The sequence below is a fragment of the Emys orbicularis genome, chromosome 16, assembly GCF_028017835.1.
Source record: "Emys orbicularis isolate rEmyOrb1 chromosome 16, rEmyOrb1.hap1, whole genome shotgun sequence".
Lineage (NCBI taxonomy): Eukaryota > Metazoa > Chordata > Testudines > Emydidae > Emys > Emys orbicularis.
In genome coordinates this window covers 13,703,899-13,721,260 of record NC_088698.1, presented here as the reverse complement: position 1 = coordinate 13,721,260, position 17,362 = coordinate 13,703,899, and the positions used below count along the sequence as shown (strand labels likewise).

The window sequence follows — 17,362 nt, the reverse complement described above, 5'->3', positions numbered from 1 at the left end:
TTTAAATCTGTGTCTAAAGCACACTCGCTCACATATTCACATGCTCATTGGCTGGTTAGGTGCACAAGAATGTTCTTTAGCTGTCAGTGGCACATGCCTTGCAAAACTCTACTTGCCCATTGGCTTGAGCTGGCATATTTCAGTCCCCCGTTGGAAGAAGATACAAAGGACGATCCCTTCTCGGAAGGGTTGCTGAGTAAAGCCCGGTGCGGGCAGGCTCTCCTGGGTGGCCGAGGTCTCAGAATTCTCCTGGTTCTTATGTACAACACAGTGCGATTAGCGTGTGTCCCACAACCCAGGGTCTCGTCTCACCAGCAGACATTACGCCAGGGGCCAGCAGAGAGCTGCCAGCTGGGATGGGGGCAGGACCCCTGGTGCTACTTGATATTGCCGCCCAGCCCCAGACCCCGGCGGGGCTCTGCAGGGGTGACCAGCCTGTGCCTTCGGAGGCTGCCAGCTGAGGTGTGTCCAGGCCTGGCTAGTGGAGAGGAGGGGGCTGTTCAGGGACACTCCTTGGCTGGGGTGTACACTCTGACAGGCGGCCAGGGCCTGAGGCAGATTAAAGGGCTGCCCTTGCCAGGCGAGGCCTAGGGCGGAGCCAGGCTGAGGTGCCAGCTGCCTCTTCGCGCTTCCCAGGCTGTAGGGGGCGATGGCGGCCGCCTGGCACTCTAGCTGTGCAAATCCTATGGTCCCCTCAGTCGCAAACGTAACTGCTGCGCCGGCTGACGTCATCTGAGCGCGCGAGGTGCGGGATCCGGAAGTGGAGCCGGGGTACCATGGCGCTTTTCCGCATCAACAGGTAAGCGGGAAAGAGAGTGCGGGGGAGTGGGAGAAGAATGGAGCCCGCGCGGGGAAGTGGCGCGTGGAGAGAAGGGAGGAGGAGGTGGCGGCAGACAGGCCCACGTGTGTTGGGGGGGGCGGCGCGGCGGCGCTGCTGGGGACTGTCTGCTCGCCGGCCCCTCGTGGGCTCCAGTGGGTGTGGAGCCGACAGGCTCAGCTGAGAGCGGGTGTGGGGGGGCGTTACTGCTGTGCCAGGCTGTGGGCAGGGATTTGTAACGCAGCCTCACTCCTGTAACTCATCCACGTTACATGAAATAATATTTCACACTATGTATGGGGGGGGTCCCCTCCATTCCCCACCCAAACATGCAAACCAGTAGGCACCCCCCCCCCGAATCACGAGATTGTCTTAAAAATCCTGGTTCGTCTTAAGTAATGAGTTCTTGTAGTTTGCTGTCAGGTTTTGGAGCCTTCAGGCTGCACCTGTGTCATGTTTTCAATATTTTCACTACTGTCATCAGACTTTGGTTTAAATGCCTGTATTACTGTGGTTAATATGAGAATACAAAAGGAAGTATTCTTAATTGGCTGCAAAGATGTAGACTAGAGCAGTGCTTCTTAACCAGAGGTACATGTACCCCTGGAGGTACACAGGTGTCTTCCAGGGGGTATGTCAGCTTATCTAGATAATTACCTAGTTTTACAATAGGCTACATAAAAAGCACTAGCGAAGTCAGTACAAACAAAAATTTCTTACAATTACTTGTTTATATGGCTCTATATACGGAAATGTAAGTACAATATTTATATTCAAATTGATTTATTTTATAATTATACGGTAAAAATGAGAAAGTAAACCATTTTTTGGTAATAGTGTGCTTTGACTTTTGAATTTTTATGTTTGATTTTGCAAGCAAGTAGTTTTTAAGTGAGGTGAAACGTGGGGGGTATGCAAGACAAATCAGATTCCTGAAAGGGATACAGTAGTCTGGAAAGATTGAGAGCCACTGGACTAGATTACTGTGCCTTCTTACAGTATCTAGTTAACTGAAACTGGATTTTGTTGCCTTTTCTCTGCCAGTAAAGATGTGAAAAGGGTGGTTACAGCTTTGTTATAGTGTTTGCTATGGTATGTTTAAAGCGTTTTATTTGTGAAACATTCAGATACCTTGGTGGTGAGGAGGATGCTACTGAGGACAGGTCACAGGCCCTGTTAGAACGGCTGCGTGAACAAGCTAGAGCCAGGCAACTGAAAAAGCAGCAGCAGGTGCTTTTGCCTTCTGATGAATTAAAACAAAAGAAAACAGAAAATGAACTCCACCAAAAGCTCAAACACTCTGGATTTGATTCTGAAAATGAATATCAGAGAGAAGCAAAAAAGAGGAAGAGGGGACACAGCGGTGAGGGTTCCTGTGGAGAAGAGGAAAAGAAGCTGAGGAAGAACCACCAAGTGAGCAGTGATTCTGAGAAGCCTTTGGCAGGGGCAGATTCTGGCCTAGCTGGTGAGGCTGCCAATGGCTACATTCCAGCTAAGAAGAAAAAAAATGAAAATGGGAAAAAATCAAGTCTATCTCAAAAGAAAATTGAAGCAGGTGAAAACAAAACTGAAAGTGTAGGATTTAATTGTTAAAATTCAATGTCAAATTATTTTTTATTTTAGAAGAAAGTGAAAAATTCTGAACTTCTGGTTCTGGTTTACAACTGGAACCTGAAAATTGGTGTGTGAGGGTAGGGGGGCATGCACATAAGTATGGAAAGTTAACCACTCATTTAACAGTGTCAAAACGGCAGTTAGAGCTACATTCAACCTTAGGATTGGAAAGAGAGATGAGAATGTAGGTGGATTTTTAGATCCTGGAAACCCTAATTAGTAAAAATACTTCCTTTTTTTTTTTTCTGTCTCACTGTCTGATTTTTAGCATTTTATTCCTTCTACCAAAATTTCAGATCTTGACGAAAACAATAGACAACAGGAAAATAAAAGTAATTTGAAGAGTCACCAAGCTAAGAGGAAGAAGGAGAGGGACATTCCAACAGAAGTTGAGACAAATGGAGCTGAAAGTGCTGAGAAAGACAGTAGTGAAGAAGTTAAAGGGAATCAAAGCACAAAGGAGGAAGTATGGATACCTACTTTGAATGAAAAAGCAACACCGCCACCCTCTAGTTTGTTGGTTTTGGGAGGGTATGACAGAAGAGCAGTACAGAAGGTAACCAACTGGCCAGGGATTTTGTTCTGATTATGTTATTTGGGTGAGAGAAGGAGTATTCTAACATGCTTTATATATAGCATTGTCAGGCTTATGGTAAAAATCATTTCATTAATACATGGCTTACTAGCCTTTCTAAATAAATAAATTATTTTTCCTATAAAGGATAAAGTACACAAAAAATAAAACAATATTATTGACTATACAGTCTTCTTGATACATTCAGCATTGTTTTAAATTTAATCCTGATATATAATACATGGTTGACTGCCCTTTCATTTCAATTTGCTCTTCAAGTGTTTTACTGTTTTTCATTTTTTTTAATGGTATGGTCAGTGTATAAGGTCCCAATCCTGAAAACTCTTCGTGCAGATACTAAACTTTTAATTGTACAAGTGCAGAGATGCACAGTTTTGGCCTATCTTCAAGCCTGTAACTTGCTGCTTGTGTGTTACTTGGGGACAATATGTTAACATTTTCTACAGAAAAGTTCGTATCCTCTTAAGGCATAAAATCTTGCCACAATGATAATTATTTTAAAAATGCTGAATACTAATTAGTTACTGATTGTGTTACACTAACTGTTTCCCCTGCATTAAAGGAACTTCAGTTTCAGGCCGTTTGCTGAGACTCTATTTCAGGGTTCATTCACTTTTTGTTTCCAGGTTCAGCCCATCCTACCACAGTGGCTTGCTCAACCCAAGCTGGTCCATAAACGCATAAAAGAGAACCTAGTTCCAATCCAGGATGTTGCAGGAATCCATCCCAAACTGCTAAAGAAGCTGCAAATGAATGGAATTGAGTCTTTTTTCCCAGGTACCTTTAATATTTGGTTTGGTTTTGGTTTTTTTAAAATCAGCTAACTTCTCCATTATTCAAACAGCTCAATTTGTGTGTTTGTATATGATATAAAAAACTTATTAGAAAATCAGGGCTCTGGGGAATGCTGGAGATTTTTTTTTGAGGGGGGATGGGGGGGATGGAAACAAATTCCAAAATTTCCCAAAAGCTGACAAGAATATGATACTTTAGCCAGTGTGGTGTGGATTTTTTTAACTTTAAATTAAGTGGTTACTTAGGGACCAGTCATCTTCACTACCAGAGCTGGATGGAGACTGATCGATCTTAGAAAAAACTTGCTGTTCCATACTTGGACACCAGGTGGAGCTGCGGTATTACTATGTATAACGGTGGCCAACCTGACCCTGAGAAGGAGCCGGAATTTACCAATGTACATTGCCAAAGAGCCACAGTAACACATCAGCAGCCCCCCATCAGCTCCCGCCCACCAGCAGCCACACCAATCATCGCCTCTCGCCCCCTCCCGATCAGCTGTTTTGTGGTGTGGAGGAGGCTCTGGGCAGGAGGGGGAGGAGTGAGGACACTTCAGGTTCAGAGGAGGGGGTGGGAAGGGGTGGAGTGGGGGCAGGGCCTGTGGCAGAGCCAGGGGTTGAGCAGTGAGCACCACCCAGCACATTGGAAAGTTGGCGCCTGTAGCAGCCCTAGAGTCGGTGCCTATACAAGGAGCCGCATATTAACTTCTGAAGAGCCACATGTGGCTCCGGAGCCACAGGTTGGCCACCCCTGGTGTATATGTAGAGGTTATGATATACGCTAGGTAGGGACAAACCTCTGTAAACTCTCCACTGGAAGGTCTTATTGGTAGCATGTATATTGCACATTGTTGATTTGATTAAGACAAAGGAATTAAAACAAACGTAGAATTATTACAATGGGTTAGTGCATTAACCTTTCACTTTTAAAGACTTAACTAATTACATTTGTGATCTGGATTTATCAGGTCTTAGTCTGCATCAGAAGACCATCAAAGAACTGCAGATCTAGCTCAGACGTTTTCTATTTTAAAATATTTTACTATTTAATATTTTGCTGTGCTAGGACACATAGCAGAGTGTAATGAGTTGCTGGTATGCTATCCTCAATTACTCTCCTTATGTCAATCACAGACTCTTATACTTTGAGGTCCAGAACTCCTTGTCTTCAGTTTATAGTATACACTGGCAGGAAATAAGTTCAATAATTTACTGCTTATACTGTTCTTGATCAATAGATGCAATATAAAACTAATACATAATATGCTGTGAGGAAGAGGCTCATAGATGATTTGTTAGTGGATATTTAGTTCAAAGTTGGCTAATAAGCCAGAGCTCTCCGAAGGAGAAGGGAAAAGTCACAGGTTGCAGTCAAAGCTTTTGTCCTGACTAATTTGCTCTTGCTTCATTTGTAACTTCTCCTCAAGGACCCAGAGCTACAGGAAGCTGGGCACCATCAGCTCCCACTGAAGTTGACATGACTTAGGAGCATTTAGCCCCTTGCAAGACTAGCTCCAGATGAGAGCAAGAACCATCTTTTTAGGCAGAGAGTACACAGCTGCCCTCAGCCTGGAAGGAACAGGCTCTGTGCTGTCTCTCAGTGAAAGGAAGATTTTAAAAAATACTAAATAGTTAAGTGGTTATTCTTGTTAAACTCCTGCCTAAGAGCATTCTGTTCACACTTTCATCACCTTGATACATACGCAAACAAGAAAAAATTACATAGTGAGCTACAAGGGGGTGCGAAGTTTGGATTTAGGGACAGCTGAATCACTTGTACAGGGAAACCCACATAATCATTGCTTAGATCTAGTCAGGGCTCACTTTCAGAAACAACAAATTGATTTACTCTTTGGTTTATAGCCAGTTAAAAAAGACCCTGATGAAAGGATGTGAAACAGCGTCCCTAAAATGAATTGGGGTTCCCCCGAGTAGTGAAGAGCTCTTTTGAACTCTAGATCTTCCATATTCGCACCAGGAAACCTAACTTAACAGCAGGGAGAACACAAGGCTTTCCAAGACATAGAAAGAGATGACCTTGTACAGTTTTTAATAGCATTTGACGGATAGACTTTGGCCCAGTTATTGCCTTTTACTGATCCTCATTTTCCTTTTGCTCAGTTCAGGGAGAGGTGATTCCTGCCATTTTGGAGAGTGCGTCCAGTGGCTTTTTGGTAGGGAGGGGAGGATACCAGCCCAGCGATATCTGTGTCTCGGCCCCTACAGGCAGTGGTAAAACACTGTCTTTCGTCATCCCTGTGGTACAGGTGAGTTCAGCCAAGGTGTACAGTTGTAACAGAGAGGGCCACAGTTGCCTTTGTTTTTCGGCAGGGCTGTAAAATGGAAGCCTCTTGAGGTAGGTAAGGAAGTCGGGAAGAAACACCAACAAAAGCACTGAGGCTTAGAACTTCAGAGTTGCCTAGATACAATTCTCATTAACTTCAGTGCCCCATCCAGCTTTTGTGGCCAAAGAACATAATGTGAGGGGTTGAGGAAGACAGCAGGGAATAAATGAATTAGTAAGTGTTGGGATATTATTAGGATGCCGCCCACTTGCCCAGACTGTGCACAGAGACGCCACTAGCTTTCAAGTGCTCATTTGGTCTTTGTTTTGGCAGGCTCTGTTAGAACGAGTGGTTTGCCAGGTGCGAGCTCTGGCAGTTTTGCCCACCAAAGAACTGGCACAGCAGGTAAGAGACATTTTTTTCCTCCCTTTCTCTGAGCTGAATTTAAGTCAAGTGAAAGGCTGGTGCTTTAAACCCACTGCTCGAACACATGTGATTTCTACCATGTGAAGTAGGTTGAAGACTAACTGGGTTTGATGCTGGCTAACATAACAGAAAGCATCGTCACAAACAACTGTCAAAGTAGCTAACAAATCGCATCTCCCCTCTGCAGGTGAGTAAAGTATTCAACATCTACACTGATGGGACAGGTCTGAAGGTTGTTTTGGTTACTGGGCAGAAATCTTTCGGGAAGGAGCAGGAGACTCTTGTCCAGAGAACGTAGGTTAAATATTTTTTTGGATAATGTTTTACAGCTCAGATGTCTCAACCCCTTATCTCAGTGCATGGAGAGGTTGAAGTGTAGGCTATTGCATCACATGTTCGGTTGCATCACATGTTAGTTTTTCTGAACAATAGGTTCATATACTAGATAGTGTTTAAAATCTCTGCTTGCCGGCATGCTAGGAGCAGCGTTTTCTGGGAGTAGCTACAATTACTAAAGTTTTGTTAGCTTTAGTAGGATAGAAACACATTACCTGTGACTTTGAGTACAAACTGCTACTTACGCAATAGAGTCTGTCCTTGGGATCAGCAGCCCACTCTGGGGTGGGAGAAGAAGTGGCTTTGTTTGTCAGTTACACCTTCAGAAATCAAATTGATCATGAAATTGGAAAGGTGGAGGATCTCCCTCCTTACTGGGATCCTTAGCACTTAGTGCTTTCTGCTCTTGTCTGGTGTTATAAGATCTGTCTCTTTCCAGAGCTGATTGGTTTTTTAATGACTGCCCCAGGAAACTCTTTTGTTCTCCAGTGGCTGCTTTGTAGGTTTGCTGTTTATTCGGCGTGGGTTTCAGTTCTGTCCTCTTATTTTATCTTTGCAGTTAGGTTCTCAACACAGACATAACTGCTTCTAAGAGAATCTGGGATTGGGGCAATGGTGATGGCCTGCAGCCCATATTATAACACTGGCTAAAAAAGGGTTACACACCAGATAATTTCCAATGATTTAGCCGTGAAGCATTCGCCAAATCTGTCTGAAATAAGCTAGTTCTCCATCTCAGCTCTCCAGAGCAAAGCATGGCCTCGAGTATCCTACATACACGTTCTTTAAAGTAAATGGTATATTTGACTTCTTATTCCTCAAGTAAGTGAAGTGAGAAAGGGAAGAAAAGCAAACCAGGTACTTGTTGGTCACAGAAACGTGTTACGTTGACCCCACTATACTGTGCACAGCAGGAAGCAGCTTGGTGACAGGACATTTGTCTTTTCAGAGTGATGGGTTACTGCAGTCTGGCTGATATCATTGTGGCCACACCTGGACGACTTGTGGATCATATTGACCAGACTCCAGGGTTCAGCCTGAGACAACTTCGCTTTCTGGTGAGTTAAAACAATCAGATCTACTGAGCTGACTATCCCAAGGCTCTTTGTGTCTATAATTCCTACTCTACATCTTTTTGTACTCCTGGTGCACATACACATCTGTGTATAGGAACTGCCATGCCATTCAGATTATTGGTCCATCTAATCCTAGTATCTGCCTCCAGAAAAGGCATTTTATGTAAACACCTGGAGGGGAAAAATCTACAAAAATAAAACTTAACGGGTCTAACTTCAACAATCAAAACCAAGATTTCACAGTAAATTATCAAATTTATAACTCACCAGTATATCGGAGTATGCACTGGGGCCACATTTGTTTGGTGCCTTATTTATTCCTGGTGTTGAAGATCTGATTTCCCTTATGTCATTTAAAGCCATGTGGTGTTTATTAGCTAATGGATTTAAGTGAAATCAAATCTATTTTTCATAGGGGACTAAAGGTCGCCCTTCGGTTTGGCCACTGAATACTGTAAGACAAGATTGGATCTTTTTCTAAAAGATATGATCTAAGAATTATTTTGGAGAAGTTCTTTGTTATACAGGAGGTCAGACTAGATGATCACAATGGTCCCTTCTGGCCTTGGAATCTATCAGGTATTTAGATGCCTATGCAAGGACCCAAATGTAGGATTCAGCTCCTATATTAAAACTCTGCTCTTTTCTTTTTTTTTCTTTTTTTTAAAGCTAGATAGTTTGGCTGATTAGAAATTTATGCATATACACAAGGATAGTGTGTGTGTGTGTGTGTGTGTGTGTGCGCGTGCGCGCCTGCATGTGCACACTCCCTTCTATCATTTGTTTATCCCAAGCAGAAATGTCTTCTGCCTGTTATAAAGAGTGGGGTTTAATGTATGTAGGAGGAAAGCTGCAGCACCAACAAGAGCCTAACAACAAGGGCTGTTTCTGTCTGAGTGCAGATTATAGATGAAGCTGACCGTATGATAGATGACATGCACCAGAACTGGCTGCATCAAGTGGTAAAAGCAGTGTTCCGAGCCGAAGAGGACTCTGGCACCAACATGCTTTTCCAGAGGACAGAACCGGGACCCGTAACGGCAGCCAGGTAACTTGGAAAAGGCACTCTGCTGAATCAATACTACAGAGGAGGACTCCAGGTTACCACTCTATTCAGTGCTGGTGTTTTATTGTCCTCTCCATTTGGATGTTGATTGTTGTGTACACTCCAATACTCCTTCAGTTAGAAAACATACCGCTAATCAAGTCTGCTGTTTTTCAGTGGCTTGAAAATGCAGATGGCAAAGAGCTGATGCTAGGAATTGACCCATGCTTTTTAAAGTAAGCTTTACCATCTTGATCAATTGATCCTTTCTCCAGCTAGATGAGGGTGGCATTAAAGAAAGTAAAAATGCACAAAACTTCGAGGACCAATCGCTATGTTTTTATAGCTGACTGAGTTGCACCAGAACTATCACAGCTCCCCTATAAGGAGATTGGGAGAATGTTTGCTGGACCACCCCTGAGCTATTCGTCTGTAATGGCTGTTTCAGTGTAGCACCATAGACATACATGGCCTTTCACAGAATACATACAGGCAGGTTACCTGCCCAGAACAGGGTTAAGACAGAACAACAGGAGGAGAAAACTGAAGGAGGGGTTGGGGTTAGGACGAAGGTGAAGACACAAAAGATTGCCTGATCACTTGGGAAGCTGGTGCATGCACTGGGGGGGAGGATGGGGGGCTTATAGGTGTGTGTGTTTTTTTAGTTGATAGTAACTGCTTTGAACTAATTAGAGCACTAGCAGTATAAGAAAGCTTAAAGGGGCAGGGGGTTGCAAAGTGACTTGTAGAAAGTGGATTGGGTCAGGAAGAGAGTTCCAGGAAGAGTTAATGACTTCTCAAATTTTTCAGATGATGTTAGAGGGGAGGAATAAAATGTGACATTCCTCCCGTCTGCCCTAATGCTCACTGCCTGCACGCTCTCTGTCTCAGCACCTGCTGTCCCCAGATACCACTACAGAAGTTGCTGTTCTCAGCCACACTGACTCGGAACCCAGAGAAACTGCAGCAGCTGGGCTTGTACCAGCCTCGCCTCTTCACATCTGTCTACTCTGAGAAACGAGCCATCACAGCTGGGACAGAAACAGAACAGGATGCTGAAAAGAAATACACTCTCCCCGAGGGACTTTCGGTAAGAAGGTGATTTATCCTCTAGCAGCCATGGAAGGTATCTTGCTGGGCAGCTTTCCAAGAGGGAAGGAGTTTGAATAGGTTACATCTGAAGAACACATCAGACTCAAAGCAGCTTGATCTGCTTCTGGAAATGTGGTTACATTTTCCCCTTAATTTTATCCCATGAATAAAAGCATTTCTTCCCCAGGCAGACTTGCATTACTGAGGATCAGGAGGAACAGATAGGTCCTACTTATGTAGGGAACAGATAGGTCCTACTTATGTAGGTCTACATACGCATACCTATTGATGGATTTCCACCTGTCCATCATCTCAGAACAGGGCTTTTTTACACAGATACTCCTTTAAAAGAGGATGAGAAGCACCATCACTAAGGAGTGCGATAATAAGATAAGAGTAATACATAGCGCTTACATCACACTTTCCAGATGTAGACCACAAGTATGTAGCAAAGACAAGTATACATCATTATCTTCTTTTAGAGATTGGGAACTTGAGGCACAGTGTTATTTTGCCTGACTCTGCACCGTGCATCAGTGACAGAGACAAGACTAGAACACAGGTCTCCTGCCTCGGTCCCGTGTTGTCTCCACTAGACCATGTTACCTTCCCTGCATGACTTGTCCCAAAGGAGATGGCACTGTGGGATCAGTTATCTGTAATTGTGAATGGGTTTGTAAGTAAGAAAGAAGCTCGGATAAGTAGGTTTGGGAGAAGAGTCCATGTGAAGAGCAACATTTTTAAAATTTACTGTTTCTTCTCTGTCCCCTGCAGCAATATTATGTACCCTGTAACCTGAATTCCAAACCTTTGTTCCTCTTGTATTTCATGCTGAGAATGAAATTCACCCGGGTGCTCTGTTTTACCAATTCCAAGCAGACTTCCCACAGGTGAGTTCATTGATGGGGTACTGACTATGTGTACCTGTATAAGTCAATTGGGTAAATTCATGACTCTGTTTTATCTCCCCACCCACTTCCAAATAGATTGTTCTTACTGATTCGAGCCTTTGGTGGAGTGAATGTAGCTGAGTTCTCTTCCTGGTTGACTCCAAGTGAGAGACAGAGGACCCTGAAGGAGTTTGAACAGGGGAAGATACAACTGTGAGTGTCTCAGATGAGTGTGTGTATGTGTGTTTGGGGTTTTTTTGTGGGGGGGGTTTTCCGGTACTAACCCAGGCTACTTCCAGTGTAGAGAGAGAGTAGTAGAAACATGTATGTAATAAAACAAACTCATCTGCAAAACTGAGCTTACAAAATCCAACTTGTGAACTGAGTGGGAGGCTTAGGCTATGTACATACTACAGCGTACTTTGGTATAAGTTATGTCGCTCAGGGATGTGAATAAGCATCTCCCTGAGCAACGTAAGTTACATTGACATAAGCATCGATTTAGACAGCGCTACGTTGGCGGGAGAGCTTCTCCCGCAGACATCGCTACCATCGCTCGCGGGAGCCGGAGTAATTAAGTTGATGGGAAAGCCTTCTCCATCAGCTTAGAGCATCTGCACTACGAGCATTACAGCGACGCAGCTGCACTGCTGTAAGCTCTGTAGTGTAGCCATAGCCTGAGACTCACATTTGCTGAATGTGCAGATGCTGGTGCATTTGTGTGTGCATTTACTGCAATTGTTTGTACAGTTGAGCTACTTGTATGTGCAAATGGCCACTTAGAATCTAGCTGCTAAATTGCATGGGCATTTGTCATGTGCAATGGCAGTAAATGCACAAAGCACATGTGTAATTCTGAAAATCTGAGCCTTTCTGCAGATCAGGTTTTTATTGGCACATAATAAAAAATGGATGCCGCTTTACTACAGGGGCTATTAGATTACATTACTTCTATTCATAACAGCAAGAACCTGCTAGACTGACTGTCTAGATTTTTGTTCTCAGCTCTGTCGCTGATTTGCTGTGACCTGAGGTATATCACTTAATCTTGTGCTTCAGTTTCTTTAATGCTGATAGGGGCATTGAGTACTCATTGCCTGACAAGTGTCCTTGAGAACCTTTCATGAGAGGGTAAACATATTAAAATACATATTTTTTAATACAAACCTCTCTTTGCAGTGGCTGTTCAGCTGTCCTGTTTTGAATGCTTTGAGCATGAACACTTGGGTGCATTTTCAATATGGTTTGTGGGCATTTAGCTCCCAATTACTTTGATAGGAGTCACCTGGCTAAAAATTCCACACATAGTGCTGCTAATATCCTCTGTGTCTACCAAACCTGGAAACTCCAATGGTGTCATTGTTTATGTCAATAGAAAAGAAGCCTCCAGAAGTGCTTAGTATATCACTGGAATGGATTTTCCCCGCAGGTGTCTAATATGGCTGGTATAGCTAATCTGTGGTGTGATTCGTGGTGCTATCTTATGCTCCAAAGACCCAGCCCTCTGTATTGTCTGGCTAGCTTGATGAGGGAGATTAGTAACATATTGTGAGCTGCTCCGTATCCAGTTATCAGAATTTGCAGTGTCATTGGGCAATTGCTTTATGCCATGCAACAGACCTGGAAATTAACACTACTAGTTTGTTCTTTTCTTTAAACCATAAAACAGGTTAATCAGCACAGATGCCACTGCTCGAGGGATTGACATTAAAGGAGTGAAGTGTGTGATAAACTATGATGCCCCTCAGTTCATCAGGACTTATATTCACCGGTGAGTGGATGAGGAATACGAAGAAGAGACGTGAATTCGGCTTATAACGTCTCTTTTGGATATGGCTTTTTAGACGTTTAAGTATTCTTCACATACACAAAGTATGTGGTGTGAAAAGTTTTTAATTCCATTGCAATAGAGCTGTTCGTTCAATATGAAAGCAGTTGTTCAATCAAAATTAAGCCTTTAGAGTCATTGTAGTGACACAAGGCCATTCTAAATTAGGGCTGCTTTCTACTATACCAGGCCTAATTTATAGGAAATGTGGGTATTGCCCTGGACGGTCCCAAACACTGATGGCCTGATTTTCAGAAGTGCTGAGGGCCCCAACTCCAGTTGAAATCAATGAGGACTGTAGGGTCAGCACTTCTGAAGATCAAGCCCTGAAACGTTAATCTTTTGTGTTTATGTACAGGAGGCCTACTTATACTGATGGTACTTATAGAAATAATCTGAATAGTCCTCTTCAGGTTTCAAGAACTTCTGTTGGGGCAAGGTGGGAAGGAATGTGCTGCAGCTGAGGGGGGAACAGATGGACAGTTAAACCAACATTGAGGTTGGCCTCCTTTATCTGATTTCAGAGTTGGAAGAACAGCTCGAGCTGGCAAGGTGGGATTAGCATTCACCATGCTCCTGAAAGTGCAGGTGAGTCATAGTCCTGGCAGCAATTCTGAAGTGAAGCACAGCAGAGTGGTGAGGAGGAGTGGGGTTAATGTAATTTTCCTCCATCCAGTCACGTGCAATCTAGTTCTGTGTACAGGTGCTTTCCCTTCAGTGATATCTGTACAGCACATTTGTCATAGAGACCACTTAATTACTCTTCATTGGTTGTGAAGATGTCCTGGTTTGGCTGTATTGAGTATGAATTCTTAGTTATGCATACCTCATCGCATGAAGGGAGGTAGCCACACTGCCCCCCTTCACACACCGATGAAAGCAGCATGCCTAAGCTTCCATATCCAGTGCTGAAAATGAACCCTTGGTTTCCTGCCAGCCTAGGAACTCTGTTGCATTCCAGGCCTCGTGTGTGAGTTATTCAGGAGTTTGGGGAGATTGCAAACCCAGTTTTTAAGCATAAAAGTTAGGTCTTCTCAAAATTGAGCTTATATTTGGTTGTGAATTTTATTCACTAGTAATTTCCAAACTAGATGGAGCCGCCCAGACTCGCTCACTTCCCAGGCTCATGGTCTGACAGTTGTGGTGAAAAGTTGAAGGGGGCAACACCCACTTTCCTGAGTCGTCTCCTCCTCCCTTTAATCTTCTGTATCTGTTTGCGGTGCAGGAGCGGAAGTTTTTGCAGATGCTGAGAGATGCTGGCACCCCAGATCTGGAGAAGCAGCTGGTGAAGAACGAGTACTTAAAGCCATTGTTGCAGCAATATGAGGAAGCACTGTCCAAGCTCCAGAAAACTGTCAAGGTAACCGCAACAGTGAAGAGCTGCTGTATAAAATTCAGCTGCACAAAAAGCTCATTGTAACCTGCTGCAGACTTGAACATCAATTAGTGTTCAGTGTCTTTTCTCTTAACCATGGAGATCTATTGAGATGCTTGAGTCAGTAGAGAACGGAGGGTCCCTGTGTTGAAAGTACAGTAGGCACTATGTATTTTACTGCCTTTCTGCAGATCTGTTGATTTCCTCTAGTGCGCTGGGGATTTGAGGGCTGGGAAGAGGAAGACAGAGTAACTATATGCAGAGGCTGAACCTTCTGCCAAATCAGAATTTGAGACACAAATCACCCAACTTGCAAATTGCAAAGCTATGTTTTGAACATTCAAGGAAAAGGAGTTCCATTTGCTGACCCTCTATTAGAAAGGAGTGCTTTCATCTGTAAACAGAACATCAGTGTCCTTATCAGCTAAGCGTAAGAGCAGTCACACATTGTAACTGATCTGGGGGGAAGCTCCTGCTCTAGTACTTTGTAGAGAATCCTAAAACTAAAGTTGAGATTGGTGACCTGTCCCTGCAAAATAGATGGCTTTGGCGCCCAGCTTCTGGACTTTAGTAGTGCTGGGGAAGTGGGAGAGAAGGGAAAGAAAATTTGTCAGATTCTGCTGCATTGCTGCCTGGTACAGTTTGTGCACATCAGTGTGACCGAGGCTCTGGGTATCTGTAGTCACCTTCTTTGTCTTAACAGGAGGAGCGAGCACAGAAACGAGCATGAGAAGACTGGTGTATATTTTCCATGGCACTGAAATCAAGCCAGGACTGATCACGATTTTGCTGTTAATGGCAAGTGTCGGTAACAGGGCAGCTCCAGAGCTGATGGATTAGTTGCCCAACCTCCTAGTCCAAAGGCTAAATTGTCGTCTTGCCAACAGGCATTGCGGACCCCAAGGAGTGTGTACAGCCCCCTTCCATTCTGAGGGAACTGGCAACAAAGCTCAGATCTCAGCTTGAACAAATATTCTTTGAAGGGGAACACTCTCTCCTGTCCTATTGGTATATTGAAAACTGCCAGCAGTAAATAGAACATCCTGCCTTCTTAGAATGTGCATCTGATGGCGCTTCCACTTATCAAATTTGATGGGGCCAGGCCCCTCTTGGCTTTGCCTGTGGATCATTTCAGCAGACAATTGTTCCTTCTCCTTTGCTGCAGACACACCATCTGTATCTGCAAAATGCATCAAAAGCCATACCATGTATGTTGCAGAATGCTGCCATTTCAAGAACTGTTCCAGGCTGGGGGTGGAGAGAAAGGCTGGCTTAAATTTTTAAATAAAGAGTAACTTTAAAAAATATGGTTTTGTTTTCTTGTAAAGGATGGTTCTGAGTAGGTAAAGGAATTTTTAGAGTGAACTAATCGTTGTCCTGGGTCCCTCATACCAACCTTTATTCCCCCTTTATCAAGTCAGACCCATGGTCATAGTTCCTGCTGGAAACACCAGCTGTGTTATCAGTCTAAATTACACCACTAATTATGCTGAAGTTTTACTATTTACTAGGGCTGTCAATTAATCGCAGTTAACTCACGTGATTAACTCAATCGTGATTAATCGCACTGTTAATAGAATACCAATTTAAATTTATTAAATATTTTTGGATGTTTTTTTCTACATTTTTCAAATATATTGATTTCAATTACAACACAGAATAGAAAGTGTACAGTGATCACTTTATTTTTATTACAAATATTTGCACTGTAAAAAACAAAAAAAATAGTATTTTTCAACTCACCTAATACAAGTACTGTAGTACAATCTCTTTATCATGGAAGCTGAACTTACAAATGTAGAATTATTTACAAAAAAATAACTGCATTCAAAAATAAAACAATGTAAAACTTTTGAGCCTACAAATCCACTCAACCCTATTTCAGCCAATTGCTCAAACAAACAAGTTTCATTAAAATTTGCAGGAGATAATGCTGCCCACTTCTTGTTTACAATGTCACCTGAAAATAAGAACAGGCGTTCGCATGGCAGTTTTGTAGCCAGCATTGCAAGGTATTTACGTGTCAGATACGCTAAACATTCGTATGCCCCTTCATGCTTCAGACACCATTCCAGAGGATGTGCTTCCATGCTCATTTAAAAAAATTAATGCGTTAATTACATTTGTGACTGAACTCCTTGGGGGAGAATTGTATGTCTCCTGTTCTGTTTTACCCGCATTCTGCCTTATATTTCATGTTATACCAATCTCGGATGATGACCCAGCACATGTTGTTCGTTTTAAGAACACTTTCACAGCAGATTTGGCAAAACGCAAAGAAGGTACCAATGTGAGATTTCTAAAAATAGCTACAGCCCTTGACCCAAGGTTTAAAGAATCTGAAGTGCCGTCCAAAATCTGAGAGAGACGAGGTGTGGAGCATGTTTTCAGAAGACATAAAAGAGCAACACTCAGATACGGAAACTTCAGAACTGGAACCACCAAAAAAGAAAATCAACCTTCTGCTGGTGGCATCTGACTCATGATGATGAAAATGAACACGTCGGTCCGCTCTGTTTTGGGTCATTATCGAGCAGAACCCGTTATCACCATGGACGCATGTCCCCTGGAATGGTGGTTGAAACATGAAGGGACATATGAATCTTTAGCACGTCTGGCACGTAAATATCTTGCGGCGCTGGCTACAACAGTGCCATGTGAACGCTTGTTCTCCCTTTCAGGTGACGTAAACAAGAAGTGGTCAGCATTATCTCCTGCAAATTGTAACCAAACTTTTGTCTGAGTGATTGGCTGAAGTAGGACTGAGTGGACTTGTAGGCTCTAAAATTTTACGTTTTTATTTTTGAATACAGGTTTTTTTGTACATAATTCTACATTTGTAAGTTCAACTTTCATGATACAAGTTCTGTAGTGCAATCTCTTTATTAGGTGAATTGAAAAAATTTTTTTTTTTTACAGTACAAATACTTGTAATAAAAAATAATTATAAAGTGAGTACTGTACACTTTGTATTCTGTGTTGTAATTGAAATCAATATATTTGAAAATGTAGAAAACATCCAAAAATATTTATTTAAATGGCATTCTATTATTAACTGCGATTAATCATGATTATTTTTTTAATTGTTTGACAGCCCTACTATTTACATTATAAAACCACTTGTAACATGAACACACACACACCATTAATGTGATTGCCGGCAAGGGCCTGGCTAGCTCCAAACCTTTT

General features: G+C 42.9%; 1 protein-coding gene across 1 annotated transcript; it reads left to right on the top strand.

Moving 5' to 3' along the window:
* The first annotated feature begins 748 nt into the window (after nt 1-748).
* DDX51 (DEAD-box helicase 51) lies at nt 749-15,445 on the top strand. The gene is made up of 16 exons (XM_065417840.1): nt 749-799; nt 1,945-2,372; nt 2,728-2,987; nt 3,653-3,803; nt 5,942-6,087; nt 6,439-6,510; nt 6,719-6,825; nt 7,817-7,925; nt 8,846-8,991; nt 9,880-10,078; nt 10,855-10,970; nt 11,067-11,183; nt 12,640-12,741; nt 13,323-13,386; nt 14,024-14,158; nt 14,877-15,445. Exons 1-16 carry the CDS (start codon nt 777-779, stop codon nt 14,901-14,903), a joined length of 2,202 nt encoding a protein of 733 aa, XP_065273912.1. The 5' UTR covers nt 749-776; the 3' UTR covers nt 14,904-15,445.
* The last annotated feature ends 1,917 nt before the right edge of the window (nt 15,446-17,362 follow it).

What these genes read in the sequence shown, in the direction of transcription:
- DDX51 (XM_065417840.1), top strand. Translation starts at nt 777, where the DNA reads ATGGCGCTTTTCCGCATCAACAG. An exon ending in ATCAGGACTTATATTCACCG is followed by an intron (nt 12,742 to 13,322) that starts GTGAGTGGATGA and finishes ATCTGATTTCAG; the next exon opens with AGTTGGAAGAACAGCTCGAG. An exon ending in CCATGCTCCTGAAAGTGCAG is followed by an intron (nt 13,387 to 14,023) that starts GTGAGTCATAGT and finishes TTTGCGGTGCAG; the next exon opens with GAGCGGAAGTTTTTGCAGAT.